We start from the raw sequence: 26,667 nt of genomic DNA, 5'->3' as shown, positions 1-26,667 counted from the left end.
GTGTATTTCCGAATCATGTTGGCGAGTTAGAACTAACTCGAAAGATTAATTTCCTATAACAACTCCGAAGTACCAATCTCCAATAGTTCAACACATAATCAACAAAATTGATCTGCAATAAAATCAAATACATTAATACATATTTCATACCCGCGCGAAACTTTTGAACTTTCGAAATTAACCTTTTGGCGAAATATAGGGGGAAAGTGACCCGAACATAAATGTGCGTACGTATACATATATAAGTTCCCATTTTGGATAGGGTATGCATTCAAAAAACCGATAGACAGGAAGAACAGGTGGGTCAGAGTCCTCGATAGCCCCGACCGAAACAATGCGGTTCTTTCCTGGTTTATCAGCTATTTTTCGAGGGAACAGGGCCGAGGCGCAGGGCGAGGCGCGGCCAGGCGCACGCACGATATTTAATTTTCGTCCTGTTCCTGCGTAATAACTGGTTGCGTCAGTACTCGAAGCGACGTGAATCCGATTTGCGCCGAGTATCACGACAAAGCGCATCCCCGGGGGCAGGGTCGAGCCCGCGCTACACCGAGTAGAACTCCGAGGATAATAACGATTTGAGTAGTCGGGACATAATGCTAATTCGCAATTTGCAATTCTTTTTACGCGTTCCAACCTCACCCCGTTCCACCGTTCGCCACCATCACAACCACCGCTGTTGTACAAGCCTCTTGAAAACGAACGACGTCGTGGCCCGGCATGGTCCACGGATGGGACGGGACTTCCATTGGATTTCTTACTAACTATAACACCCGTACGACGCCTCTTGATTACAAATTGCTTATTATGCCGTGGCGCGTTGGGCCAAGGGGTGTAGTCCTTCCTCCTCTGTTCGTACCGATATTCGGATGGTCTGACCGTAATTTTCGATGCATAATTTATAGTCGATTTAATGAGCCGCGAAAAAGGAGTAAAGAGCCGCGGGGACTATTTTTAATTATCTACCGGACGAGAGAGGGGCGGCTCTCCCGATCACCATCTCCTTTCTACCATCTCCTTTCTTCGTCGTTCTTCCGATTCTACCGAGCTTTCCATCTTTCTTCCTTTTTCCGATTTCTTCAATGTCTCTTCTCCTTTCTCTCTCCCTTTCTCTCTCGATCAAAGATACTTTATTACTGGCTGCTTCTACTGTAGTCTTTCCTTTCTTCCTTCTTTTTTACCTTTTCAGGAAGTTAGAGGAGCGAGGAGATGGATCTTTTTGATACACATTATATAAGACAGTAGTGTATAAAGTGGTTCGTCATGAATGTTGCAACATTTAATGAAATATAAATAATTTCGGGCCATGAGACAGTAAGATCAAGTTATTAAAATTCTAATTTCCTGTAAATTGTATGGTTTGATTGAATATGATTAAGATGGACGATGCAAGCTGAGTGTTACTTTGTATTAAAAAATTCACAAGATTTCAGAAACGTATCCTTTTTAAACTATTTAATATCTGCTAACATTTATAACATTATGACAATAAATTGAGTGAAATTTTGTTCTTTGATGTTCAGGAATTTTGAAGAAATGACGCATGTCTTCATTTATGGATCACAAGTGTATACTGTGCAACAAATACAATACACAAAGAGCTATAACTGTTGTTAAACACGCGCAAAAACGATGAGTCGTATTAAAATTAATACACAGATATATTGAACTATTAAATCATTCGTAGCTAATATTTTAAAAAGAAGGTAGCCCGTTAAATCTTTTTCTTTAGACTCTCTACTCTAAAATTTCCTCATAAATATCGAGTCGGTAATTTAGACCTACAGATCCGATGGCCATAAATAACGAGATAAGGGATTAACCTTGATGGTATGCTGCGATAAAAGCTGCGATCGTTATATCAGGCCGTTTCTCTCGTTCGATTGACCAAATCAACAAAATCTTTCGGCGGTGCGTGATCATTTGCAGGGTTTCGTCTCGTTCGAAATACATTCGCTTTTAAATTTCGATCGCACAATTTGCGAATTTCGTTTCGCGATGCTTCGCCTGTTTATTCGACCGCGTGTCACCTTTGCTCCCATGGGCTCCTGCGCGTGTTTGACTTGGGCATATATTTAAAGTCGTCGTTTACAAGGCATTCAAAAACAACAGAAACGCGTAAAATTACCTGGAGAGCGTGCGCGAAATCAGCGTACGCATTATGGATTCTCTTTTCTACACTCGTTCACCACGCTGAGCTATCGCACCCTGTCATGTTTTGACAGTTTTGATGATGAAACTACGTACAATGAAAGACTGAAAACATTTAAACGTTTAGGGAAATACTTGATAATAATTATACTTAATTAGTTGAATACTGTATTAATTTCCTACCGTGACCAGTTGTTTGTGACAAAAAGGGTAAAAATGAGAAAAGTATTTCACAAAACATATTTCTAGATTATAAGACTTCTTCATGTGTGTACTTTGGATAAATTATAATAAAAGATTTTTTAAAAATTCGTGACACTTAATTTGCATACGCATATCGTAAATGTAGCTCGAATTCAAATCATAACACAGCGAACGTGTCGTCTGTATATTATTCGTGCATTTCATCACATAAATTGTGTAGAATATCTCATTTAACGTGGCCATCTAAAATATTCTCGTGCTTTTTAATTTCTAAATATTCCATGATAGATTGAGTTATTTGTGTTATCTCTGCTGAATCTATATTTTTTTAAACTTCAAGAGCTATGCATCGCGTGTAAGAATAAAAACGACCTGAAATTATGAAATACACGATTTAAGTTTCATACATCATTTCGTACGATTCACGTAACATTCCCAGAATAAATATGTAGATTCGAAAAATATCGAAAATCTACATCTAATAAGAGCAAACTCGATTCTCAGCTATTAATGATGGATATGGGAAATCCATCTTAGTGCTCCTAATAAATTTTCGATTCAAAATCGAAACAAACATGAAAATCTACTAAATATTCCTGTACCGCCATTACCTCACCCCTTGGTCAGCGAGCAGAATGACGGAAACAATTCCAAAAGAAAAATACGGTTACCTAGTTCTTCCGAGCATTGTAACCCCCGTAACGTGCTCTTCTTTTTTCCCACAGCAAACGTTCCTCCGCAAACCTCTCCGCAGAGAAATCTCTGGTTACAACACACGTCGCAGGACTAATAAACTATACCTAATAACTATTTCCATCCGGCAGCAATAACGTCGCAGCAACGGAACACGTACTACAGAACGAGCGCCCCTTCTTTTTCCGCCGTTCGACCGCCACTATTTTTGCAATTGCTCTCGCTTCCTCGGCCGAGCCACCATCTCTCTTCTTTCTGTCGCCTTCTGCACGCCGCACGTACACAACGCGGTGTCTGCTTGGTGTTTCACGCATACACGCGTGCCACCCACGGCCAGCAACGCTCGCATGTTGCCCGTACCTATCAATCGTGTTCGGGGGACGCATTTTTTCTCCTCCACCACCGGGCGGACCTCCAGAACGTGAGGCGGAATGAAAATAGAAGTGCAGTAACGCCGACAAAAAAATGATGGAAGCCCCGGGCCGTGCAGTGGCATTTGGACGACCAGGAGGACGACGATGGTGACGAGGCGAGGACACGTCGCGAGCGTGAATCGGACACCGGTTACGCGTTCGACGAAATCACCGATCAGACTTTATGCTCTTGTTGTTTTGCGCCACCTTCTTAACGTTCTCACTCGTTTGATTCGCGATTGCAGAAAGAAATGGCATGTAAAAGGTTTAGAACGGAGTTGAGGAATGTAGAACAGTGGTGAGTTGTTCAATTGTTTGATTAATGTCTTCATTCTGGCGAGTGATTGGTACAGGGTGGTAAAATTATGATTAGTGGTAAATTTACGACTTCAGTCACCAGTAAATTGTTTTCTTGATGTTTTTACTTCTAAAGAATAGTCGGCGTGAGGAAGTTAATTCAGTTACTAAAATGGCTTATAAATCAAATGGTTTGAGTAATGTTTCTATTTTTTTACGTGCATAACAAATGTTAGAAACATTATACAGTAGCGAAGTTGTGGAATTCCTATATATATTGTTTTATATACACTCGTTTCAACAAGCAGGAAAATTTTTCATATTTGTTGAAAATTTGTGAAAGGAAGAATTGAAAAATCTGAAGATTTTTATGAGTGTCAAATTGTCGTTTAGAATCCCTATCTTCATTTTTTGTAGCTGTAGAGTTTGGAAGAATGCGTGAAAAGTTCGAAATTCGATGACAATCCGTTGACAGGATTAATCCATTATCCGAATCGTTCACCGCCAATTCCTCACCTTTCACGTTCCAACTACCAGTATCCAAAATAAAGAAAGATATTCCTCCAATTTCCCATGTTCCTCGAAAAAACAAACGAAGTCAATCACCGAGAGTCCAATCATCAATCACCGGAGAGGTCCGCGACGCGAGTCCATAAAAACCTTCTCGCCGGGACGTCTGTCACGAATCCATTCTTTCACAGGTGGGTCCAAGCGAGAAAGTCCAAAAAGACAGACAAACAAGTAAAAAAAAAAGAAAAAATAAGAAGAAACAGTCGTTAACAGAGCAACAGAAGTTTCAGGAAAAGACATAAAGCGGCGATGTATACGCGTCCGCGCGAAACGATCCACCCATATCGTTTTCTTTCGCTCAAATTCACACGCCCCTCGCAGCTGGTAGACGGCTGTCGCAGGAAGAAGTGCCGTTTCCGCGGTACACGCGTGTCGTCGTATCTGTTTTAATGGCAAATGCGTTTGTCCCAATGCATCAACCACTTCTGTCCCGATCCAGCCACTCACACAATGTTACGTCATGTACGTTTGTCATTCTGTCTTCCTCCAATGTTCCTACGAGCTTCCTTCTTTCATCCCTTTTTAACCAGTCAACTGGTTTTCCTCCACTGGCACGAGTATAGTCGCACAATAGTGGAAGAGGGCCGCGTGTCCGGCCGCGGAGATGAGAGTAACTGGCATCGGGCTGCATCGTTCCTCCACCTCCTTCAACTCATCCCCTAGTTTCTCTGCTGTTCCCTCTATCCTCGCCTCTGCTTCGTGCCACAGTCGCGTCGGTCCTCGTGCTTTTTTAATGCTAAATGTAGCCTTTTGTTTGTGCGGGTGTATGGGAGATTCGGGCGAGGCGACCGGCCGGCCGAGGGCTTTTTTCAAATGCTAAACGCGCGCTTCGTGTGCCCACCCATTCCTGTGTGCCAGCCGTTACGTGTGGCATCTACAGGGTCGTACCGAACGAGGAAGTCGACGCACGCCCGTCGGCGTGACGCGTCGCGACACCCGGCCCGGGACCCGCTGATCCTTCGGTCTTCCTCGTTGTATGGCTTTCATAACGCGTTGCTGACTCGTGGGGTGAAGTAAAAAGATTCTTTCTATAGCCGAGGATTTTAAGGGTTGTGGAGATTAATAAAGAAAGAGGACGATCGTTTGGTTCTTGAAGTTGTAGAATTGCCTGCAATTTAGTCGTCACAGGTCAAAGTGGTCATAAATCCACTTTCTGAAATGTTCAAAGTTTTTGTGCTAAAACACTTGATCGATACCTATCTTATACACATAATTTCATTAATTTTCCCTTCTGTTTATTTTGTTCAAGTTAATCGATTTGAAATAATAAGGTGAAATGATCGAAATGACGAGAAGTATGCGTTATTATATAACATGTATGAGGATTGAAAATTTTTTCTTGAAAAATCTTGTAATAGAGTAGGATAATCTTCTGATCCTCTCTTCAGAATCAGATAACATGTTAAAAGTGTCAATATTTTACATATTAATAACATATAGGGATGCTATATCAGATGTTTTCACAAATTCCTGAAGAAAATTCAGTTGAGTATGACGAGTATGTTGAGATATCTCGCGGTAGACCAGAATGATCTTACAGATTAAGTTTTCTGGAGATAGACAAAAATGTTGGAGCATTGCAGAATTAATTGAGAAATGGAAGAATAATTATAATCTATTGGAGAAGAATCGGGAGAGATGTATGGAGAATATATGGAGAAGAAATCTTCAAATTCCATTGAAAGAAACGATGAACCATCGTACATTGATGTTAAAAATTTGTATAAGGTTCTTGAAACTACATATTTGTCATGCATTCTTCGAAATTCAAGAAACGTTACCTTGCACTCAACCCTAACCTAACCCTGACAACAAATATTAATATATCCTCGATGTTTCATCCTAGTTTCAAAAAATCTTCCTTCCTTCTACACTTTCAATCTTCAAAACAATGACTAATCCAAGAATTCCCCAAAACTTCATTCAACGCATTCTTCAAATACCACCTCAAAATGGGACCGTCTTCATCGTCGATCACCGGCTCGACGAATATTATCAGCAATTTCCTCGACTCACATCGTGTAGTTATTTGACAAACGCTATCAGACGACAAGCGCGAGCAAATCGAGGACGAATCGACGGCGGTACAGACCGACTAGGAAAGCACCAACGGGTGCAGATTGGCCCGTAGCGTATCGAGAAGCCACCGGGTACGTGAAAAGCTATAATGCCACCGAAGCATCGTGGGTGGTTCGGTGTGTGGGTCTGTTTTTCGCACACCGACTGGCCGTTCTTTTGTGCCGCCCGTTATTGGTATTGGTTAGTGTCCGTTTCATCCGCGAGTCGGCGCCAGTGTGTGAGGGTGTAATATTTTTTACTCTTTCCGAACAGCCACCCCTTCGGCCGCCTCTTTGCCCCTCGCTGTTAGCCCGAGTCACGGACCGAGAACCCCTTCGCCCCTTGCCCCCGAAATGGCTCCACGAAAGCGTCGCATTCGTATGCGTGGCTTCGATGGGTATTGATATATTATTCCCAATAGTTCGCGCTCCTTCTCTCTTCCTCTTCTTGTAGTCGGCCTCGCACCCTCCTCTTTCAGTACGTCCCTCTTGCTTCGACCAATTCATCCGCTCTCGCTCTTCGTTTTTTCTTTTTTTTTTTTTTTTTTGGTCAGCACTCCGCGTTTTTTTCAATTATAATTCTTTTTCGTATCCAATCAATCATTAGTATTTCCATTGTCCTTCGGTATTTTCATTTGGCGTCGCGCTTCGAGCGAGATAGAACGACGCACGGCGGGGGTGCGACGAACGAAGAGCGATCGGGGGGCTTCCAAGTTTCGACGAGAGGTGCGAGGGGGGTTTCGTTGGTTGGTTGTTTCAGCTAGCCCGTTTTCCGTGGCCCCCTTCTCGCGCGTCCATCGTCCTCGAGCCAGCCGTACGCGTACGTTCCTGGTATAACGATGGCGTCGCCAGCGACGATTCGTTAATGCGATTGAATATTAATTCTCACTTTGTCGACGCCTCTCCACTTTCCCGGCCTATTTTTTTCTCCCTTTCTCGGCCCGCCGATCTGTCTGCCTCCTTCTCTCTCACCTACACCTTCCAACGTTTGTTTCTCTCCGTCGATTTAGTAGTTTCCTCTCTCTTCCACCCTTTCCCACCCTTTGCTTTCTGCATGCGATGCGGACGAGTCCGCCGCCGGACGAACACCGCGGATGACGTATACCCGTCACCGCTGACACATCTCATTGACGGCTGAAATAATAGATGGCTTGCTTCCTCGGCTCGCTATAGCTGCGCGTTAACGATGTATGCAATCCTTTTTTGTCTTTCGGACAACGTTAATGCCGCGTTAAGGACCGGGAAAAATGTTTGATACGCTGATCATGGGATGTGTACGAAGGTGAATCCGGATGAACCGATGGCGGATAAGCTTCTGTGCTTCGCGGGAGGGGATTTTGTAACTCGTCGTTACGGTTGCACGGCGAATCTAACGTGCGATTTGTCGTGAAATATTACGACCCTTCGCGGAGAAATATGTATATGGCTTTGTGTTTGGTGAAAAATGTGATTGTGGGAGATCGGTGAGATTTAAGGTTGAAATAATAGTCACGATTGGGAAAATCTATCGGTATCGGTGTCTTTTGACACGTTCGGTGCGTTCATCTTGGAGCAGAATCGACGTATGTTTCTGTAATAATTTTTGTACTGTCGATTAGGATGTGGAACGTAGATTTTGTAAAATCTTTCGCCAATTTTGCATTCAAAGCAATATTCAAATAGTATATATATACTCATATATACATATAATAGTATATATACTCTTGCTATAGTAAGTTAGTAGATATAGAGTATATTTGTAGATACAGTGATGCTTAAAATTGTCTTTTAGCTGTTAATCATTGGCGATAAAAGATTGGAGATCTGATTTACAAATCCGGCCACAAATATTAGGACAGCTACTCGTTACAATATCGTAATATTCCACTAAATTTTATTTTATTTGGAATTTTAGATTATAAGGCATATTATGACACGAATAAATTAACAGATTTATAATAAAATAATGAGGAAAAAGAAGAGGGAGAAAGTATGTTAACATCGCGAAACGTTCAAATACTTACGGCTAGCAGTGTATCTTGAAATGGAGCAACGTTTGATTCTCGCTTACTTTTTCTGAAAATATTCGTGGATTTGCGTCTCGTATGAAACCAAACCAACGATAGGATACTTAACTCAAAGTGCAGCCAAACTCATCGTCATAACCGATCAAAGCACGTTTAAAAAAGCAGTAAAAAAGAATTAGCGAGCAAAGAGCAGCAACGAGCAAGCAAACGGACAATTATTTCCACTCGAACGACAGAAAAGAAACAGAGAACAGGAAAAATCAAACGCCACCCTCGAAGGCCACTGGGGTCGTTATCCAGATACGTTAAGTAGAGATCTGTGGGCGTACACGAGACGGCAGAAAATAACGAGTTGAAAAGTGTAACGGACTGTTTCAAATGTGGTCCCGCGTTATCAGCGCTCCCTTTAGCACCTGAAAATTGCCTCGCGCTTTTTCCACGCGCGACGCACTTAATAAAACATGCTCGCGCTCCTCCCGCTCTTCGGACCTTGCTCATCCTCCGCAGCCCCTTCTCAGTTGCTCTCATACGGCCAAACACACACACGTTGCTCTTCGTGGACTGCACACACGTGTATGTACACATATATACACACGTGTGTACAGTGCACACACGTCTTTAATACAAATCCACGTTTTACACGGTAGCATTCTGTTTTCCTTTCCCTTTCCTCTTCTTTTTTCCCTTGGTCACGCTTCAACACCTTTCCACCGGTCCTTCTCTCTCTCTTTCGAGTTTTTGCACCGCATCGGGAACCAGTCTCTTTATCTTCCTTTCTTTCTCTGCTCCCCTCTCGTTGTATGCCTGTGTTTCTCTCTGTCTTTCTTGTTCCTCGTACTTGGGGGTTGCTTTCTTCCTCGTCTATCGTCCCTCATTTCTCTTTCCACTTGCACACAGGCTCGACCAAAACCTCTTTTGCCTCCCTCGGTAGCACGATGCAGAAGTTTCCAACTGCTCCAGCGACAGCCAAATAAATGTCTCTCCTACTCCTTGCCCCGACGCTCCGCTCCTCTCTCGCTACACTCGGCTAATTCGGCACGCGTACACGGTAAAACTTCGTAACCAGCCCCCACTGGGGAATGTTTGGAGATTGGACAATTGGTCCGGATTTTATTTCCGCCTCTCTTTCGTTTCTAGAGAGGGTTGGGGATCGCGCGCTCGTCACACCTACGACGTCCCTTCGGTCTGACTCTTGGCGAAGCTTACGGCCGGCTGGATAATTGAAATTCTTCCCGCGTCAAGTATGTTGTGACGAGAATTTGCGTTACGTTCGCATCGGGTTTATTAGTCGATTCCTTTCTTCATTTCTTCTTCGTTCGACATCTTTTCTATTTCTTGACCGATCGTGTCTTAGTCATAGATCAGATAGTGACAAAAATTATTTGCGGTGAAAACTTCTGAAATTATTTTAATCGCTCAATTGTTATCTCCTGATAACAAGGGTGCGAGGTCACCAGAGATTAAGCGATAGTAAGTAAGATTGATTCTAGCCTTTTAACTTGAGTTAAACAACAAAAAACTGTTCATTAACCCTAAGAAAATTGTAAACCTCCCATATTGTATTCTTTTATGTTTAATACATTGTTATGTATTACTGTCATGCGGTACAGCTTGTGTATCAAGTCTGGTCCAAAACTGTTATCTAATAAAAAAATATTGTCAAAAATTGTGACAAAGTTTCGTTTTAGATTTTATAATAAAATTCGATCTTGGTTTTAAATCGTAAAGTTAATGTGAACTTAAATTATTTCTTAATTTCTTAATTTCTTAAATGATCTATACTGCATCACATTTCATTATTCCATAAATTATTTACATTACATTAAATTATATCTTTACATAGCATCAAAGAGATGAATCAAGAGAAACTTGCATCTAGAAAGCACTGCTCGTTGTACTTGACTACACATTGTACATGTGGGAAAATATTTGACGTGAATGTACATAATGAATGACTGACTGCTAATTTTGAATATTAGGTATGAGAGAAAGCATTTGTATTTCACGTGAGGAAGGAAAGAATGTATAGTAATACAAGGTTTTAACTATGCATGACTGAGCATGTTTCGAGGATATGTCTGCTTAATTTGTCTAAATTCTGTAAAAAAAAAGGGGGGAGATTATGTGATTACAAAGAAAATAAATATTGTGTATTGAGCGCGAGCACAACATAGCTGATTGAAACTTACAATATAAGTCACGTTGTATTGTCCCTTTTGTTTCAGTGACTAATATAACTATACTGATCCATTAAGAATTATTTGAATCAATTTATTTATATTATTATTTAGTTCCAAAATTATCTTCTAACCCTACCTGTAAACTACATCAAAATAGCTACATATTAAAAGCAGGCATCTAACAATAGAAAGAGTCAAAAGATAAAGCGTCAAACTTTCTTACATAACTAAGAAGATCCAAGCACTTCTAAAAACCGCCCGATGCAACTCGGAAACTTGATAAACGTCCTCATAAAAGACTACACTTTATCAAAGCCGTCGAAATAAAAACGAAAAAGCGATGCCGTTAATTCCGACAAGAAGACAGCGAACGCCGACGTTCCCATTAGCCGTATCAACTTTATTCAATAAAATCGTTCTCCCTTTCGCTGTCATAGCGGGCGTTGTGCACGCGACAGTCTCCGGTGTTCACGGACGATGGTGTACACGTGTACACAGGACATAGGAAGTGCGGGAAAGGAAAGGGAATACCACGATGCTAGAGCAGAGAGAGCCCGTGGTGTACGTAGCGTTGTTCTCGGCCGATGGGCGTGGACAAACGAGCGGAAAAATGGCGGGGTTTGGAAATGAGATTTGCTGGTAAACCGACAATTTATCGTAGGTATCTGCAAAAGCATCTCTTGACGTTCCTCTGACCAGAGTTATAATTAATACGCTCTCGTCACAGAGCGGCCGACCAATATTCCGTCGCGCCCATACACGTATCGCCACGTACACGTATTTAATACACATTCAAACCTATATACCCGTGTCACGAATGACAGAGAGAGAAAGAGAGAGAGAGAGTGAGAGAGAGAGAACGGTTGAACCAGCCGTTATACGTCGCGCGCGCTCGCGGCTCGGCCTCGCGCGGACTCGGCGCGTAACTGGTTGTTGATTAAGTTTGAATGACTGATGCCGCAAAAACACATTAAAACTTGAATGAGTACAGATGAAAATTTAGTCGCTAGGAATCAAGAGACCGCAGAGGCAAATGGCCTGGCAGCCGCACATACGCGCGGACTAAACCGCTCTTCTCTGCCCCTCTCTTCGTCTCTGGATCGGACGCGCGTTTCTCTGTCGTGCATCCCGATCATCGGGACACCGTTACAGTCGGGCCGAAATATAACAACGCGAAAAACACTCCACGATTGCTATATCCGCTGGGCCGAGACACTCGCCCTCGGTTGACCACTGTGTAACGGAAACAACTTGCACCGACGATTTTCACCGGTGATTTTCCTCGATCTACTCCGCTCGTGGAGAGATCGTTCATCGTGGGTTTGGTTAAAGTATTTTTCGCGGGTGAAAACTATCGTGAAAATGTACTATAGCGTTTCTTGGAATCTCCCTGGTTGATTGAAACAGGCAATTTGGCATTGGAGAATTTTGAAGTTGAAGAAGTGGAGAAATTTTTGTACGATCTGATGGGCGTCTTTCTTCGTCGTACCTAGATTAGCAGTAGATTTATTCTTTGCAAATTGAACCTCGGCAGATCATTTATTTATTGATGAGATTCTGAAAGAGAGACTCCTTTCTTTCTCTTCTTCTTGCAATACCACAGAAGAGTATTTTTTGTTCTTCAGAAATTAAATTACTCTCAAAGAATAATTGCTTTCTTAAAACAGGCTTATCATTCTATCGACGATCAAGCATGAAAAATCAACTTCTATCCTGAAGAATATATCGCAGGTACTTTGTACTTTCTGTACACTCTCAACTTCGTTTCTTCAAATCGATAAGTTGTAGATTGCAGGATTGACAACCGGCGGAATAAATCAACTCTCCGTCTCTTAAACTAGGATCAAATTTAGAAGTCAATCTTCCCAAAGCTTTCCCAGTACCATACATTTCTCCTGTTCTTACCAATTATTCACTCTGATTCGCCATAAAAATCTTGTAACTCGTGTCCTAATTGGAGAAATCCACGTCAAACTCGTCTCCGTAAACGTATATACTCAGGATCTGGCGTTCTTCATCCAAAGACGTCGCCCCGCCTCCCAATGCGCAGATAACCAACGAAGGTAGAGAAAGTCCAAATCAGGCAGAAACTGCAACTTCGATCCAATCGCGATTCGAACGATCCATCTCGTCGTCGAGGCTCTTCTTCGATTGTCATAAAACAATTGGCCGGGGAGATTATCGCGATCGGTAGCGTCGTAAATACTTCAAAGATCGATCGGAAATCGCAAATCCAGTTTAGCGACCGATCGAGGACGGAATGGGAATGGGCATCCATCAACGTGCGCGCAATAGTAAAATGGCAGAGGGGGGAGGGCTAGCACAAGTGGAGCAGAGAAAAGGCATCGTTGCCCGTAACCAAGCGGGATGATCGTTTCCGTAATAAAAATCGTCAACCAGATCGTAGCTCACGTACAGATACCAGGACCCGATGTACACCACTCCCTCGTCGGCCAATCAGCTCCTCCCGTTCCGCCGTTTAATGTATTCAAATGTAAGCGGTAGCAGTGTTTATGTCTTGACATTGCAAATTGTGCCGGCTAGGCCATAACTTATAGTAATTGCTGCGCACCGAAGTAATTATTTATACACGTGATATAGCGTATAGATGTTCTCCTCTCTCTCTTTCTTCGCGTCCCTGTCTTCGTCTGTCTTCTTCGACGAGATGGTTATTCCTACCACGGGGTATCTGTATCTCTCGGATGCTACGTAATTCTGAAGCGTGAATATCGAGAAGGGGGTCTGTCTCTTGCGGAACCCGCGATATTAATCTCGAGCCGTACGCCCGACGAATCGGCGACTTCGATGCCTCGCGCCACAGACAAGACGGAATCCGCCGCGCAAGGAAAAACTGCTGCTCGCCGTTTCTCGTGTCGATTGGTGTCGTACTTATTCTACTTCGATGTTCGAGTGCAATATAATGGTGCGATTGAAAGAAACAAGAACATGATCGATTGTCTCCTATTTTAGTAAGATTTAGTAGAACGAAAGTGTAAATGAGTATTCAATCACTGTTTTGGCGATTATTCGCCGAGTCGAAAATCGAATATCCAAATAATTTAAAAATACTCTGAGAATGCTGGTTCGATAACCGCGGAAACAGTGAGCGAATTATGTTATGCAACGTTCTTGTAAGTGTTTGGTTCGGTTCGAATGACAGAAAGAAACTGGTGATGTGCAATTTCTCGGCTATTTTTTGTAATAAAGATTATTTTCACGTGTATGAAGATAGTTGGATTCATTTTATCTCTATTGATCATATTAGGTTGTCCGAAATGTTTCTTTCGTTTCATAAGGAAGTAATAGACGCACGATGTTTTTTGTTTTATACTAATTTATTGAATTATGCACGAACATAATAATAGAAATAGAACGAAATGAATCATACCTAATTCAATGAAATAATATAAAACAAAAATTGTTGTTCATCTATTATCACCTTATGATACGAAAGAAACTTTTCGGACAACCTAACATATAAACATCTAGTAAAAATTTGGTAGAGGAAAGTAAGTTTTTCGTGAAATATTTGAAACAATATAAGTTTAATTTTGATACATAACGAAAAATGAATTTTCCATACTATCTTGTTTCCGTCTTTATCGAATATCGAAACGTCGTTATGCTCCAAAAATATTTGTTCGATTCTTTAAAAAAAATGCGTTTAGACCAAGCAAACGAATACTTGTTCTCCCATCTCTTTAGTAAAATGAAAATATGAACGAGCATTATTTCGTCGGTTGCCGATCGTTCGCTCGCATTCATCGCGAAGAAACTCTTTCGGCGCAAATAAGTTTACGAACAGATTGCTCGATAATTGTTTATATTAAACGAACGCGAGCAAATGCTCTCGTCCTCGTTTTACATTCTTGCTCGTTTAACAAACAATTCATACGTAAGGTGAAAATTTAATAATTCTTCGTACTTCCGTCACTTTTCTTCGGAATAATAGAAGTTCATATATTATATAGATAAGGATATTCAATCGGTAGGAGTTTTGTTAACTAAAATTTCGTTCCAATAATTGGAGTTTAGATATATGTAGTTCTACCATAGATGGAAATTTCTATGATCGAGTATCGAGGTTTTGTGAGATGAACAGGAAGATATAGTTGTCATGATAATTTATTTTAGTGTGTTTTAGTGTATTTCGGTATTGGTATTAATCACTATTAGGATGTTTTGTAGAGAAAACGACGAGCTGTTTGACATCTTGAAGGATACTGAAATATAAATTTGTGGGAAGAATACGGAAAATGAACGGGAAAACACTAATTTCTAGTTATTAATTGACACGTTTTGGTAAAAGTTACGTATCATGTATTATTATAAATATTTTATGCATGTACATTTCGTTTTTGTTTAATTGAAACACAATTCCAAAAGACGCAAAATATAATAGCTACCTACGTGTATACATATTATCTTCCTCAGACAACAAAAAATATTTTTTCAATGTTATATTTCTTGTCGAATATTTATAAATATTTTCGAAACAAATAAAGGCAGAAATTAAAAAGTAATTATCTTTTTTAGACCTTAACAAACTCGTCTCTGAAAAGACTAAAAAAATACGTAAGTTTATTTTATTGGAGAAATATACACTTTCAGAGTAACGTTCGTTTTCATTTCTTTTTCCGCTTTTGAGCAGACAAAAAATGAGCGATATAGAAAGTATTTTCGGTGACGTAACATGATTTTGTATTTACAATAAATTTAAATATTCTTCTAAGCAATTCGTCCATTTTGAATACTATAAAACGTTAAAAGCAGAATTATTCATGTCACAATGGTTACAATATGTCGCTCTAACAAAACTGTTATAGTAGGCAATATTAAAATATTTCATACTACATGCATGTATTAACTTCGGAGATTTACTTTTAAAGTTATTGCTGCTAGACCTTACTACTTTATCCATTGGCAATAGCAGAGAGAAATATAAGATCACCAATGTAAGATCACTTATCAATTAAGATAAATTTTAATTAACATGGCCGCTATCAACGAGCAAAATTAGAAAGTTGTCTAACTAATAGTCAAACAATTTTCTAGAAAAACACCGACACGAACGTACAGCTCTTGTTCCGAATACTATCGTGGTGCCATCTCGACCAACGCGAACGAACTCCTAGCCATAAAAAATCGCGTGAAATTTTTTCAAAATACATTCACCTTTAGTCCACCGTCATAAACCGTGTAATCGATACATCTCTAGAAATTCTCAGCCAACTTAATTTTACAAAATGGACGAGCTATACGCGTACGTGGCGCTTCACCCACGTATCGATAGGTCTAGAGTCTAGAGAAAATTACGGTGTTTCTCCTTCTACTCCCTCTTTAGTCCCATAAATCACGATCGAAATTAAGAATTTCAGCGACTAGAAGGGAAGACGCGCTCGTTCGTCGAGCAAACGCTAAGGGCATTCAACAAATTTCACGGTGTCTGTCGATAAATCAGTTTAAGCATTCAGCCGATGAGAAAGGGGGTGGTTTTGCGGTGTAACAGGTGGTTGAAATTCTCATTCGCCGCGCCTTTTTACTCCTTTATCGGCAAAAAAGGAAAGAATAAGTTCCAGTTTATGAATCGGAGCGCGTTTAACGCTTCTTAAAAGGATAAAGCGGCCCCGACGGCTTTTTCAACAAGGGAAATTGCTCAGCCTTTTACGAGACTACGGGACATATCGATAGAAAGATCAGCTCAGACGATTTTTCTTTCTTTTTCCTTTCTTCTTTTCTTTTTACTCTCCTTTACACTTAATGAAATTTATATATCAAGCAGATATTCGTTTCTCTGCGACGATTTTTATCGCACTCTTCTTGTGAATCATGGAATACGGGGAACAACGGAAAATATTCGTTTCATTTCTGTTTTCTTTCTATTTTTCCCCCCTTTGTTTTTATCACAAAAACTGGCAATAATTAACTTAATTCGTAACGATAGTATTACATCGACTGAAAAAACACATCACTCTTTTTAAGTTCTTAGATTAAAATACAAATTAAATAAGATCGGCGATTATTTACATGACTATTCACAGTGAAAAATTTATCGTACAATATATAGTATATTAAAGCTTGAAAGTCTTTGTCAGCGAGGATACAAGTTGCATATTCCTATTCTGTGGACGTTACAGCTAATTAATCGTCGTCGTGTCTCTTCTTAAATACTATTTCTTTAAATTACTAAAACTACTCAAGAAAGACTTACATTACTAAACAGTCGGGATCCTTATTATATATAATCATGGTAAAACTAGTTTCAATAATATCCTAAAATGTTTGAAAAGTAAACAATTATGTTTCTTCTAAGGCACAATTTTCAATGTAAATGATCATAATGTATTAGCCGAGAATCGTTTTAAACTGAGATCTCAACCTGGCGACATCTCAATTGTGTAATACTTCTTTATAATAGCCAATTATTGTCAATTTTATGTACTTCGGTTTAAAAGGAATTCCTCCACTTCGGTTCAAAAAGAAACAAATTTTTTTAAAGGAAGGGAAATTAAAAAAAAATGAGAAGGCACGTTATATTTAAATTACCAAGGCCTCCACATATCGCCGTTGACGCCAGAAGGACCAGCCACCGCTACAAATTTGATAGGATTAGGATTAGAATTTCTATTAGCCGAGCAAGTCCCTCTACTTGACAAATCCTCCACAGAAACCGGCTGATCTTCCCCGGATTTTAAGGGACCGTTAGAAGAATTCATGGTAGAGCTGATAGGTTCTTGGTACCTGGCCTTCTTATCAGAGATTACTAAAAGACAATCCGAACTATGTCTCTTGATTACCTCTTTCTTTGCCACCATAGAATCGGTACAATTATACGTTTTGTCTGTAATTACTGAAAGGGGTTGTCTTAAACTGTACGTCGCCAGTCCATTGTCGCTTAACGACTCAGAAGATTCTGCAAATTCTTTTCTGTTTGTATAACTCGTGTTTGACTTAGGTTCCGCAAAAATTGGTACTGGCGACTTGCTATCGCTGGTTGAACTAATCTGTGGCTTTTGAGTCTCTGGCGATGAAGAGAAGCTCTTGGAGGCTGGACTCTGATCGGGAATCTTGAATCGACGTTGTTGCTCATTAGGAGAGTGCGCTTGAGGATAGTGTTCAGATTGTTGACTCTCTTCACCATAGCTCGAGATGGATGTCGATGGACTCAACAGAGGACTCTGTGACCTATGAACAGTTGTGAAGGCGGAGCACTCTCCAATTCTAGGGACAGACTCGGGTGCTGGTGGAAAGAATGGAAAGTTTGCCGAAAACGCAGCCGATTGTGGTACCAAAAGAGCTAGCTCTCCGGTCGGCAGTCTGCTAGGTATCAACTGAACACCGTTTGGTATCTGTATTCTGGCACTTCTATTATTATTCTCGTCGCCATTCTGGAAATCACTCTGGAAACCGACCTTCACCTCCGGATAGAGCCGTTCCGGCATGTAGGGCACGTAGTGGCTGTAGAACGGCGCCATTTGCTGGAGATTGCTAACGCAATTGTTCAAATGTGATACCAGTCGTTGCTTCACAACAGGATCCACGTTCTCGAGGTGACTGACGTACCGCGATACTTCGGTAGCACATTCAGAAAATCCGGAACGGAATTTCGTTAGCACCACCGGATCGGTAGCGACCGCCGTGCTCAATTGCTGACGCTGTACCGCTTGTAAATGCTTCACCGTCATCTCGAGGATATCGGCCTTCTCGAGTTTAGAATGCCTCGTCGGCTGTAAAATGAAAAGAACCGCACATTAATAATTTATTTTTTGAGTTACGAGTATATTTTCATTGATTAATTTCGATTTCATATGCGTACACCGACTTTCTATAAGATTTTTCGTACAATACGACGCGATGCCAGGGTAAAAAACGAATCTCGAATGCAGTCGGTAATGCAGGAACTCAACAAAACACGGTCGAGAGGGGGAGATCTGTTTTATCGACAGGCGGTAGAAGCAAGAAATTAACCGGTATGATGAAAAGGTCGTTTCCAACATGTTCAGAGCATAGCAATCGGAGCCGTAACCCCAGGCTACCCTTCACAAGCGAGCATTAATACCGATCGCTCCATCAAGAAATCTGTGACGCCTCGGTAACGCCCACGTAATTGACTTGATACGACCTGTTACCTTAATAATAGACTACCAACTTCGGTAGCTAGTGTAGAGCAATTTTGTAGTTAGCCTACGGCCACGCGTGTTACATTTTGCGGGAATTTTTTCATTGCGATTCCCTATCGCGTAACTTCTGCATCGCTCTTATCGACTGCATACAAATCGTTTTCTAAACGACCAAATAAAGCGACTTTACGATGAGTGATATTCATATAAATTAGAAACGAGTTCAGGGAAACGTTTTCGAGACACACATTTCCTCTCGAAGGAAAACTGTAGCAAGTAGAAAAAGCTGAATCTTCCGTGGGAACCCGTTAGAAATTCGAAAGCGTCTCGAAAGTTTTTTCTCCACGGAGCACAACACTAGCCCTTTCAATATTTCTCAGATTGCCAGCAAGGCAATCCTACCTTTCAGAGGATCGATCGTTCAATACCGATGCACAACAGCGAAATCCTATTGTGCCCTTCCTGTAGCACGATCCTCGTCCCAGGATCAGCCGAGTGCTCGCATTTTTATGGTAAACTAGCGGTCACCTTTAAAATAGGCGTGGGAGTCGAAGAAGAGATCGCTTACACATTGAGGCTTTTCTCCATTCTCCCTTGAATAAGCTTCCATTCGAATGAGAATAAGTTGACGAACAACAATGAGTCTTGAAACTATATTCGAAACGGCAAATTGCACCATTCAGCCTTTCCATTGCAAACAGAAATTATTATATTTATCCACGATTAAAAATGTTGTCCTTGAAATATCAAAAATATTAATCGATCTTTACATATCCTTTATGGTACTTGAGTAGGATCTAAAAATTTCAGTCGTTATGTTCACGAACAATCCGTTCGAATGTTTCATTGCTTCAATAATTTCAAGAGCCATCGACACGGTACAAAAGGATACAATTATAAAACTATTGCAGGATTCAGTTAAATGTAAAATTACAATTGACAAATCTTCTAACTTTTCTAAATCCAAAACTGATATTTTAATATATTTATCGAATGCTGTCAGAAACCATAGAAAGTGATTAAAAATGTTTGACGTCTCCGTAAAATAAAGTTCACGGATGAGGTTCGTGCTACAAGCAAACACCTTTCAAAGGTTGAGAGGAAGAAAATCGATGCGGAAATCGATTTTCCCGTAAGCGAATACGACACCGAAGATCAGAGGAACGAGACACCTGCTAAAAGAGCAACTAAAAGCAAAGGCGTCGAGCATCGCCTCTTTTTTTCCTCATTTTTCTTTTTTACAGCGATCGGTGCCGTCTTCGCGAAGTTGGATCCTTAAAGATGATACGGTCAACAAAGGAAGGCTGCAACCCGAGATGAGATTCTTTTTTCTTCGTAATAATTATTTCGAGGTTCCCACGAACGCGGGGGGCGTTTCGTACGGGCGAACGGGACGGACACTGGAGCGAGCAGGTAGCGGAAGTCATCTGGACGCGGAGGAGAGAACGGTGAGAGCGCTTCGCTCTCTCGTTATGGCTCTGCCTGAGAAATCAATCTCGTTGGATCGAGTTACGCGGTGAGGAGCGTACTTATGTCCTCGGATGTTGAGAGGAAATCTCGCGGTTCCAATCGAACTTTTTATCGAAAATTGATTTTTTTAGATCCCATGATTTTTTATTTGCCATATAACATACAAAACTCAGAAATTAGTTTGGCTTCAAAACTTTTTAATCTATTACGTACTGTACGTAACAAATTCTGAAAACCTTGTTTTCTTGTTAGATTTTTTAATGTTCCAAACAATGTTACTGGAATTTGAAAAAGTTACTTTCTAGCTTTGAAATTTTTTAACCTTGCAACTAAGACAGGTTTCATATTTTTTAACACTCTGAATAATTAGTAACACTCAATGAACATGTTTAATTACAAAACCCACGTTATTTTCCTTCTAAATTTTCTACTGTTTCATTATTAAAATTTGAAGGTTTATTATCTTTGGAAGCTTGTTAGCCAAGTTTGCTAACCTTAAAATTTCCTATTCTTGTCGAAACTAACTCAGTGTTCCAATGTTTCGACACAATATTTAACAAAGATACTAGTCAATTAGTGGTTTCACAGTTATTCGAAACTAACGTAATTAAAATCTGTTTAAGACGGGAATTAAATGGAATGTGGCTGACACCGGTCAGGTACGCAGCCGAATAGATCTGAAGTGCCATTGTAGAGTCTCCAGTGGAGATTACGCGTTGGCAAAGAGGACTTTCACCATCCGTTCCCACGCCGAGGCGTCTAAAACACTAAAACTAAACCCGTCCACCTCTTGCTACCACTAGTTTACCGACCTTAGTCTCGATTCTACGGTCGAAAAACAAATCGTATCACGCAAGAGGAAGGCGGCGAGGGAAAAACGAGACGGCCTGTTCAAACACTTCTGTGCCAACATCCGCTGCATGACCTCTTCCTATCAGTTTAATTAAAAGATCGACTCTTGACCTTTAGGCTAACAGTACCGAAACAATTTCGACCGACTGATGCTCCGTATATGACTGATGTGGCCGATTATAATTTCGGCCAATTTCAATTGTCACTTGATCATACGTGTGAATTATAATAAGAAGAAAAACTAGAAGAAATTTAAGTTACATTGCGATAAATGATTAAACGAATTAGAATTATTGACAATCATAAGATTGCTAGGATAAAATTGTTATAAGGTACAAATTTGTTTGTTTATATTGTTTGAAGTAATTATATAGAAGAATATACCTCACTGATTTCAATGATTTGAAATACCGATGTGGTCGGAAGCATGATTCTGAACAACTTTTCCTACACATATAATCTTCGCTCGACTTTAGCTTCTGAGATATGTTCATAAAAATACTCTTGCTACTTTTTATCTTACAATTAGGTTTAGAGTCAGGTTTAGATTAGATTTATGTATAGACATGATGGTACTATATCTGTATTTGTGGCTCTCGCATAGCTAAACTAAGTTGAGTTCCATTCTTATCTCTCTATGTTTACAAATTGAAACGTAAGACGTATGAACACATCACATCACGAATACGCCTATAAAATCATCATATCCGTACATAAAGCTAGCTCAACTTAACCTACGCCAAGAAAAAGAGGTAACAAAAGTATTTTTATGAATATCTCTTATCAAATTCATCAAAATCGGCGAGGTGTACTCTCTTCTTTATACGTAATTACCGTGCTTGATAGTGACTTAATACAGGTAATGCTATTGAGTTATTTAACTTCAACGTTTGGATCTTATAAATGATTCTACTAACTATCCTTAGACACTTTCGTGATTCATAAAGGTATTATAAATATTTTATCATAGAAAATGTATTCTGAATATTATTATTTATTTTACTATTGTTTGAAATATTATTCAGTGGCCTAAATCTTCCTTCAGTTTCCATGAATGATCCTATGGAACTGACACTGATTACATACATACAAAATGATTGATTTAGAAATGTAAACAACCACATTCATCTTCCTAAAACATATTATCTAAAATCTAACCAACATTCCAAAGATATTTCTCAATTGAACATTGTCAATGTGTCACGCTACAATGGAACATATCGGAAAAAAGACCAAACACTAGAAAAAATAGCAAAATAAAAAACCGAATACGTTATCCAAAAGAATAAAAAAGAACTACAAATACATATTAATTGTCTAGCCTATGAATATCAACGATTCTAAATATCATCGAAAGATCTCTCATCAGGATTCATCAACGCGCGCAAAATCCCATCAGTCTAAGTGGCAACGAGAAAAAAAATCTACGTTCGGTGTCGGTCGACAAGAGAGGCTGCGCATATTTTCGTGTTATCTCCCGTAAACTCGTATCACGTCGCTAGATAAGTCGTGTACCGGTCACGTTTTCCATGGCACGTTTCGGGCGCCGGCGACAACGTGGATTCCACGAGCGCTAGCTTCAAATCACGCGTATAGGCGCACACTCTCTTATCGTTTCGCGCGACCATTGCTGATGTCTGTTGTTCGTTCCTCGTCAAGAAATTTCGCCTCTCGGGTTTAGTTCGATTAAGCGATTAAAACACTTTGTCTGCTCGCGTGACATGTAACTGGTACGACTTTTCGATCGATCGCGCGAAAATCACTATTATCAAACAGACCGATAAATGGCGCTCGACGTATGGAAAATAATGCTACTCACGTCTTTTTTCATCGCCTCGAGTATCAAGCTCTTCAGCTCATCCAGACACTGATTTATCCGAGCACGCCTCCGCTTCTCCATGATGGGCTTATTGCTCTGCAGTTCGAGAATCATTCCAGTTATGAAACGTTCGGTGATCGTTGTAATTTTGATAGTTGCGATTTTGGTAATTGATTTATGAACGAGTCACGTGAGAATTCGTGTTTCTTTAATTGAAATTGTATTTTATGATATTTAAATATTTAAATTAATTTGGAATCCAACGAAAAGATTTAGAATTATACAGGTAAATAAGTACGAACGTGTAATTTTAGAAAGTTCTTGATTCCTTAAATTTTAAATCATTTTTCTTTTTTAATATATAGCACGTGGTTTCTTAAAGAAAATATAGGCATATGACTTGTTTTATTAATATCAATATTAACTATTGTTTGAACAAAGTAGCCAAAACATATCTAATATCTTTTAAGTTATAATAAATGAGAAAAACATTAAATTAACCTCCATAAATATTGTTTGCCACTCAAAATATTGAAAAATAATGATTTCATAACGGAAATACGAATAAGAAAACTTTAATAAGACCTCCAACGAAATCCCCCATTACTCTATTCTTTGCCCACAATTCCGCAACAACCAAAATAATGGAGATTCAAGCTAATTTTTACCCTTCTTAATTCCGCCTTGGTCATCCTTGGTTGCGTGTGCGATTCAGGTTCCTCCTCGCTGCCTGACATTTTGCAATTATAATAATCCACCATTTATGCACTACAGTAAAAATCACTATAACAAACCACACAAAACTCCACGTCTGAAAACGTCTTCCAATTCGTCTTTTTAACGATCCAAGATCACATCCACGTAAATGTAACTAAACTATATTTTCAAAGTACTAAGAACAAATAGTATTCACAATATTTCTTCATAGTTCTTCGTGTGTACATCCCGATGGTGAAACTCCAAATGACGAACTGTCCTAAAGAAGGGGATGATCGTCAACAATACTGACGACGTCCTTCTTGGGGTATAGAGGGTAACTGTTTGACGTTTTGGATTCCGAAGACCGCATGCCGATGCACTCACCGTGTCTAGAGTGGGGTGAAGTGCGTTCTGGAGTGGGGTTCCGGGATAGCATTGGAGAGGGGAGGTCTGCGGACCTACTGAGACTTGTTGATGTGTGGGAATTCACGCCGTCCCCTAGGACGCAACGATTTCGTCTCCTTCGAAATTTGAGTCTTCTATCGCGCTTCTTTCGTCCTCTTACATCCACCTCTTTTCTTTCACATGACAGTTTCTAAAAATTGGGAGAATGATCAGTATTATATATTGTAAAGCTCATATTTAATTTACCTGCCAGTTGTAATACTGAGTTGTTTGTAAAGTTGCCAGATAAATTTATATAAAGAATCTAATATAAAGTATTTTTTTTCATGATTCAACTGGAAAACCATTCATATTGCAATGGTTTTTAGCGTCACGGCTATCGTATAAGGTAAAAGTTTGATAATATATTTTGGTTATAGTAACGATAAAACATATCGATAAAGATTTCCTGTTACTGATAAAATATATACTACATCAAAATTTCCAAACTATTATTCTTATCTTCGTTGCTAGAACCTTTCTTCTTCCTGTTTTAGGATTTCTCTAAAATCGTAATTACAGAAGACTAATTTACAACTACACACAAATTTCAATGTCATCATTTCTCATTTAAGTCACGACGCTTTATCAAGGAAATTCAAAATCTTTGGTCGAAATCCCACCGATGTGGTTTTTGCGCGCAGTTCCGGTAATCGTGCACGATATCGTGTTTTCCCATGGGGTTGCGTGCGCGACGCGCGCGTTTCTCCACAGGGTCATTGCGTAAAAGAAAGAGTTCATTGATGAAACTGGCGGGCAAAGGCATTCGCGGTGCATGGCCCGACGAGTAAACACTGTTTAACGTTTCAGAAGAATTCTCACACAGGGCCCTCATCCTCCCGTATGCATCGTTGGCAGCGTATCGCGCTGCGCACGCCAGCGTAGCTTATGACACACGTATACACACGTCCGGCACACGGTACCGCTTCCCTTCTCTGTTCAAACGTTTCTTTGTCACACGCATGCTATTAACATGGCACAGAGTTAGGGTCGATCCATGATCTCTAATCGACTGGCCTCTTGCAAATGCTTCGTGACAACCTTACTTTTCTTTTCTTCATATTTTAGAGCCTCGCTTATCTTTTTTTCCTTTCTGATTTAGAAATTTGGGACAACTAATATTTCAGTCTGTTTGACAGGCAGTATACTTGTTTTATTACCGAAGAAATTGAAACAAGAATTTTGGAGAATTTTTCGGATATTTTATTGAAGTATTCTATGAAATACGGTACTTTTGTAGAGTTGTTAACGTAATTTAGAATAGAGAGTATCTTCGTTTCAGTATTAGCAATTATTAGACTGCGAATGCAGGATGACTGTACTTGTGGGAAACTTGAAAGCGCAAAAGTTATATAAAATATTGAAAGTATATTAACATTTAAATAGTAAAACAATTCTCCATTTAAATCCCACTTCTTAGTTTTTACTAAATACGTATTCCTAGAAATATGAATTTCCATAGATATCCACAGCCTATTAACTATCATAATTACTAAATACAAAAATGGAAGAAGGTTTGACGATTAGAGAATGTCTTGTTTCTTCCAAAATTGAAACATTTCTAGCGCACGAGCTAGAGGACAATTCAAATAATGTTGCTGTCCTGCCTCGGAGTATCAACACCGTTAGGGCATACATACTGGAATAATAAGTAAACTTCGGGCAAGAACAATCTCGCCACTACGTGCAACTGTCAAACTAAGACGAATTTAAATTTTCCGGACTTCCTTCGATCCTCCTCTTAGCAAACATTCTCTGTATCTATTATTTTAAAATATATTTGACGGTACAAAAATTTTGTACTATGAAAATGAAACGTAAAACTTGATAAAAAAGCGTTTTGTTAAAAAATGAGAGTATGTGCCAATACTTTGTAGTCATTGCGAATCAAATTAAATATACAGGTTGAAAATGCTTCATTCTTTTAAACAAATGTTAATATTTAAAAGCTTCATATATCTGTTTAAAAATGAAATCGACGACACTCTGTTCATTGGAAAAACTTCGAGTATGCTGCAATAATCCACATTACTGTTATATTTATTATATTGCAGGATAGACTATTTTTACTCAGGGTCGACTGAGAAGAATCTCAACCTAACACGAGTAAAGCTATAAAAAAAAAAAAGAAAAGTCCTACGACAATCGTAAATGCATGTAGATGCGAGACAATAAACGCCAGATATTTGTTTCGCTGGCAAAATCAGTTACGGCCCGTTTCAAGAGGCAATGGCCACCGTAATAAACAGATAAACCTTTATGACCCATGATTATTGTACCGTAAGCAAACTTTTACTTTAAAAGTTCGGGACTGGCCATTGCCAGTCTACCGACTTTACACTACTTGAACGTCCTTTCGACTGCTGATTTATTTCGTTTATTCTCGTCAGGTAACCCATAACGATTTTAGAATAGATACGGAAGTATATTCATCAGATACACAATTTATATCCCAGCTTAAAAAGCACTTCACATGTTATATATTTTAATTTATTAATAATTCTTTGTAAGCAAACTGAGTTTGGTGATCTAAGAGAAATTTAATTCTTGAGTTACTTTCCTCCCTACTTTTATTTTTGTCAAGGAAAGTTTCAAATATTCGATTGGACAAATATAAATATAACAAAATATAACAAAATATAACAAAATATAAATATTTATTTTCCTCGGATCATTCTGAAATGTAAAATAGTAA

At 39.6% G+C, this 26,667-nt stretch overlaps 1 protein-coding gene across 1 annotated transcript; it reads right to left on the bottom strand.

The window, feature by feature from the left end:
* Positions 1 to 15,642: 15,642 nt before the first annotated feature.
* LOC117237924 (protein hairy-like) lies at positions 15,643 to 24,085 on the bottom strand. Its single transcript, XM_033502365.1, has 3 exons — positions 23,498 to 24,085; positions 22,830 to 22,925; positions 15,643 to 18,295 (listed from the first exon to the last, which is right to left on the bottom strand). The coding sequence occupies exons 1-3, from the start codon at positions 23,588 to 23,590 to the stop codon at positions 17,111 to 17,113; spliced, it is 1,374 nt and encodes a 457-aa protein (XP_033358256.1). The 5' UTR covers positions 23,591 to 24,085; the 3' UTR covers positions 15,643 to 17,110.
* Between the last annotated feature and the right edge of the window lie 2,582 nt (positions 24,086 to 26,667).

Source organism: Bombus vosnesenskii, unplaced genomic scaffold, assembly GCF_011952255.1.
Source record: "Bombus vosnesenskii isolate JDL3184/JDL3185 unplaced genomic scaffold, Bvos_JDL3184-5_v1.1 scf7180000013410, whole genome shotgun sequence".
Classification (NCBI taxonomy): Eukaryota; Metazoa; Arthropoda; class Insecta; order Hymenoptera; family Apidae; genus Bombus; species Bombus vosnesenskii.
This window is presented reverse-complemented; position numbering and strand designations above follow the sequence as displayed.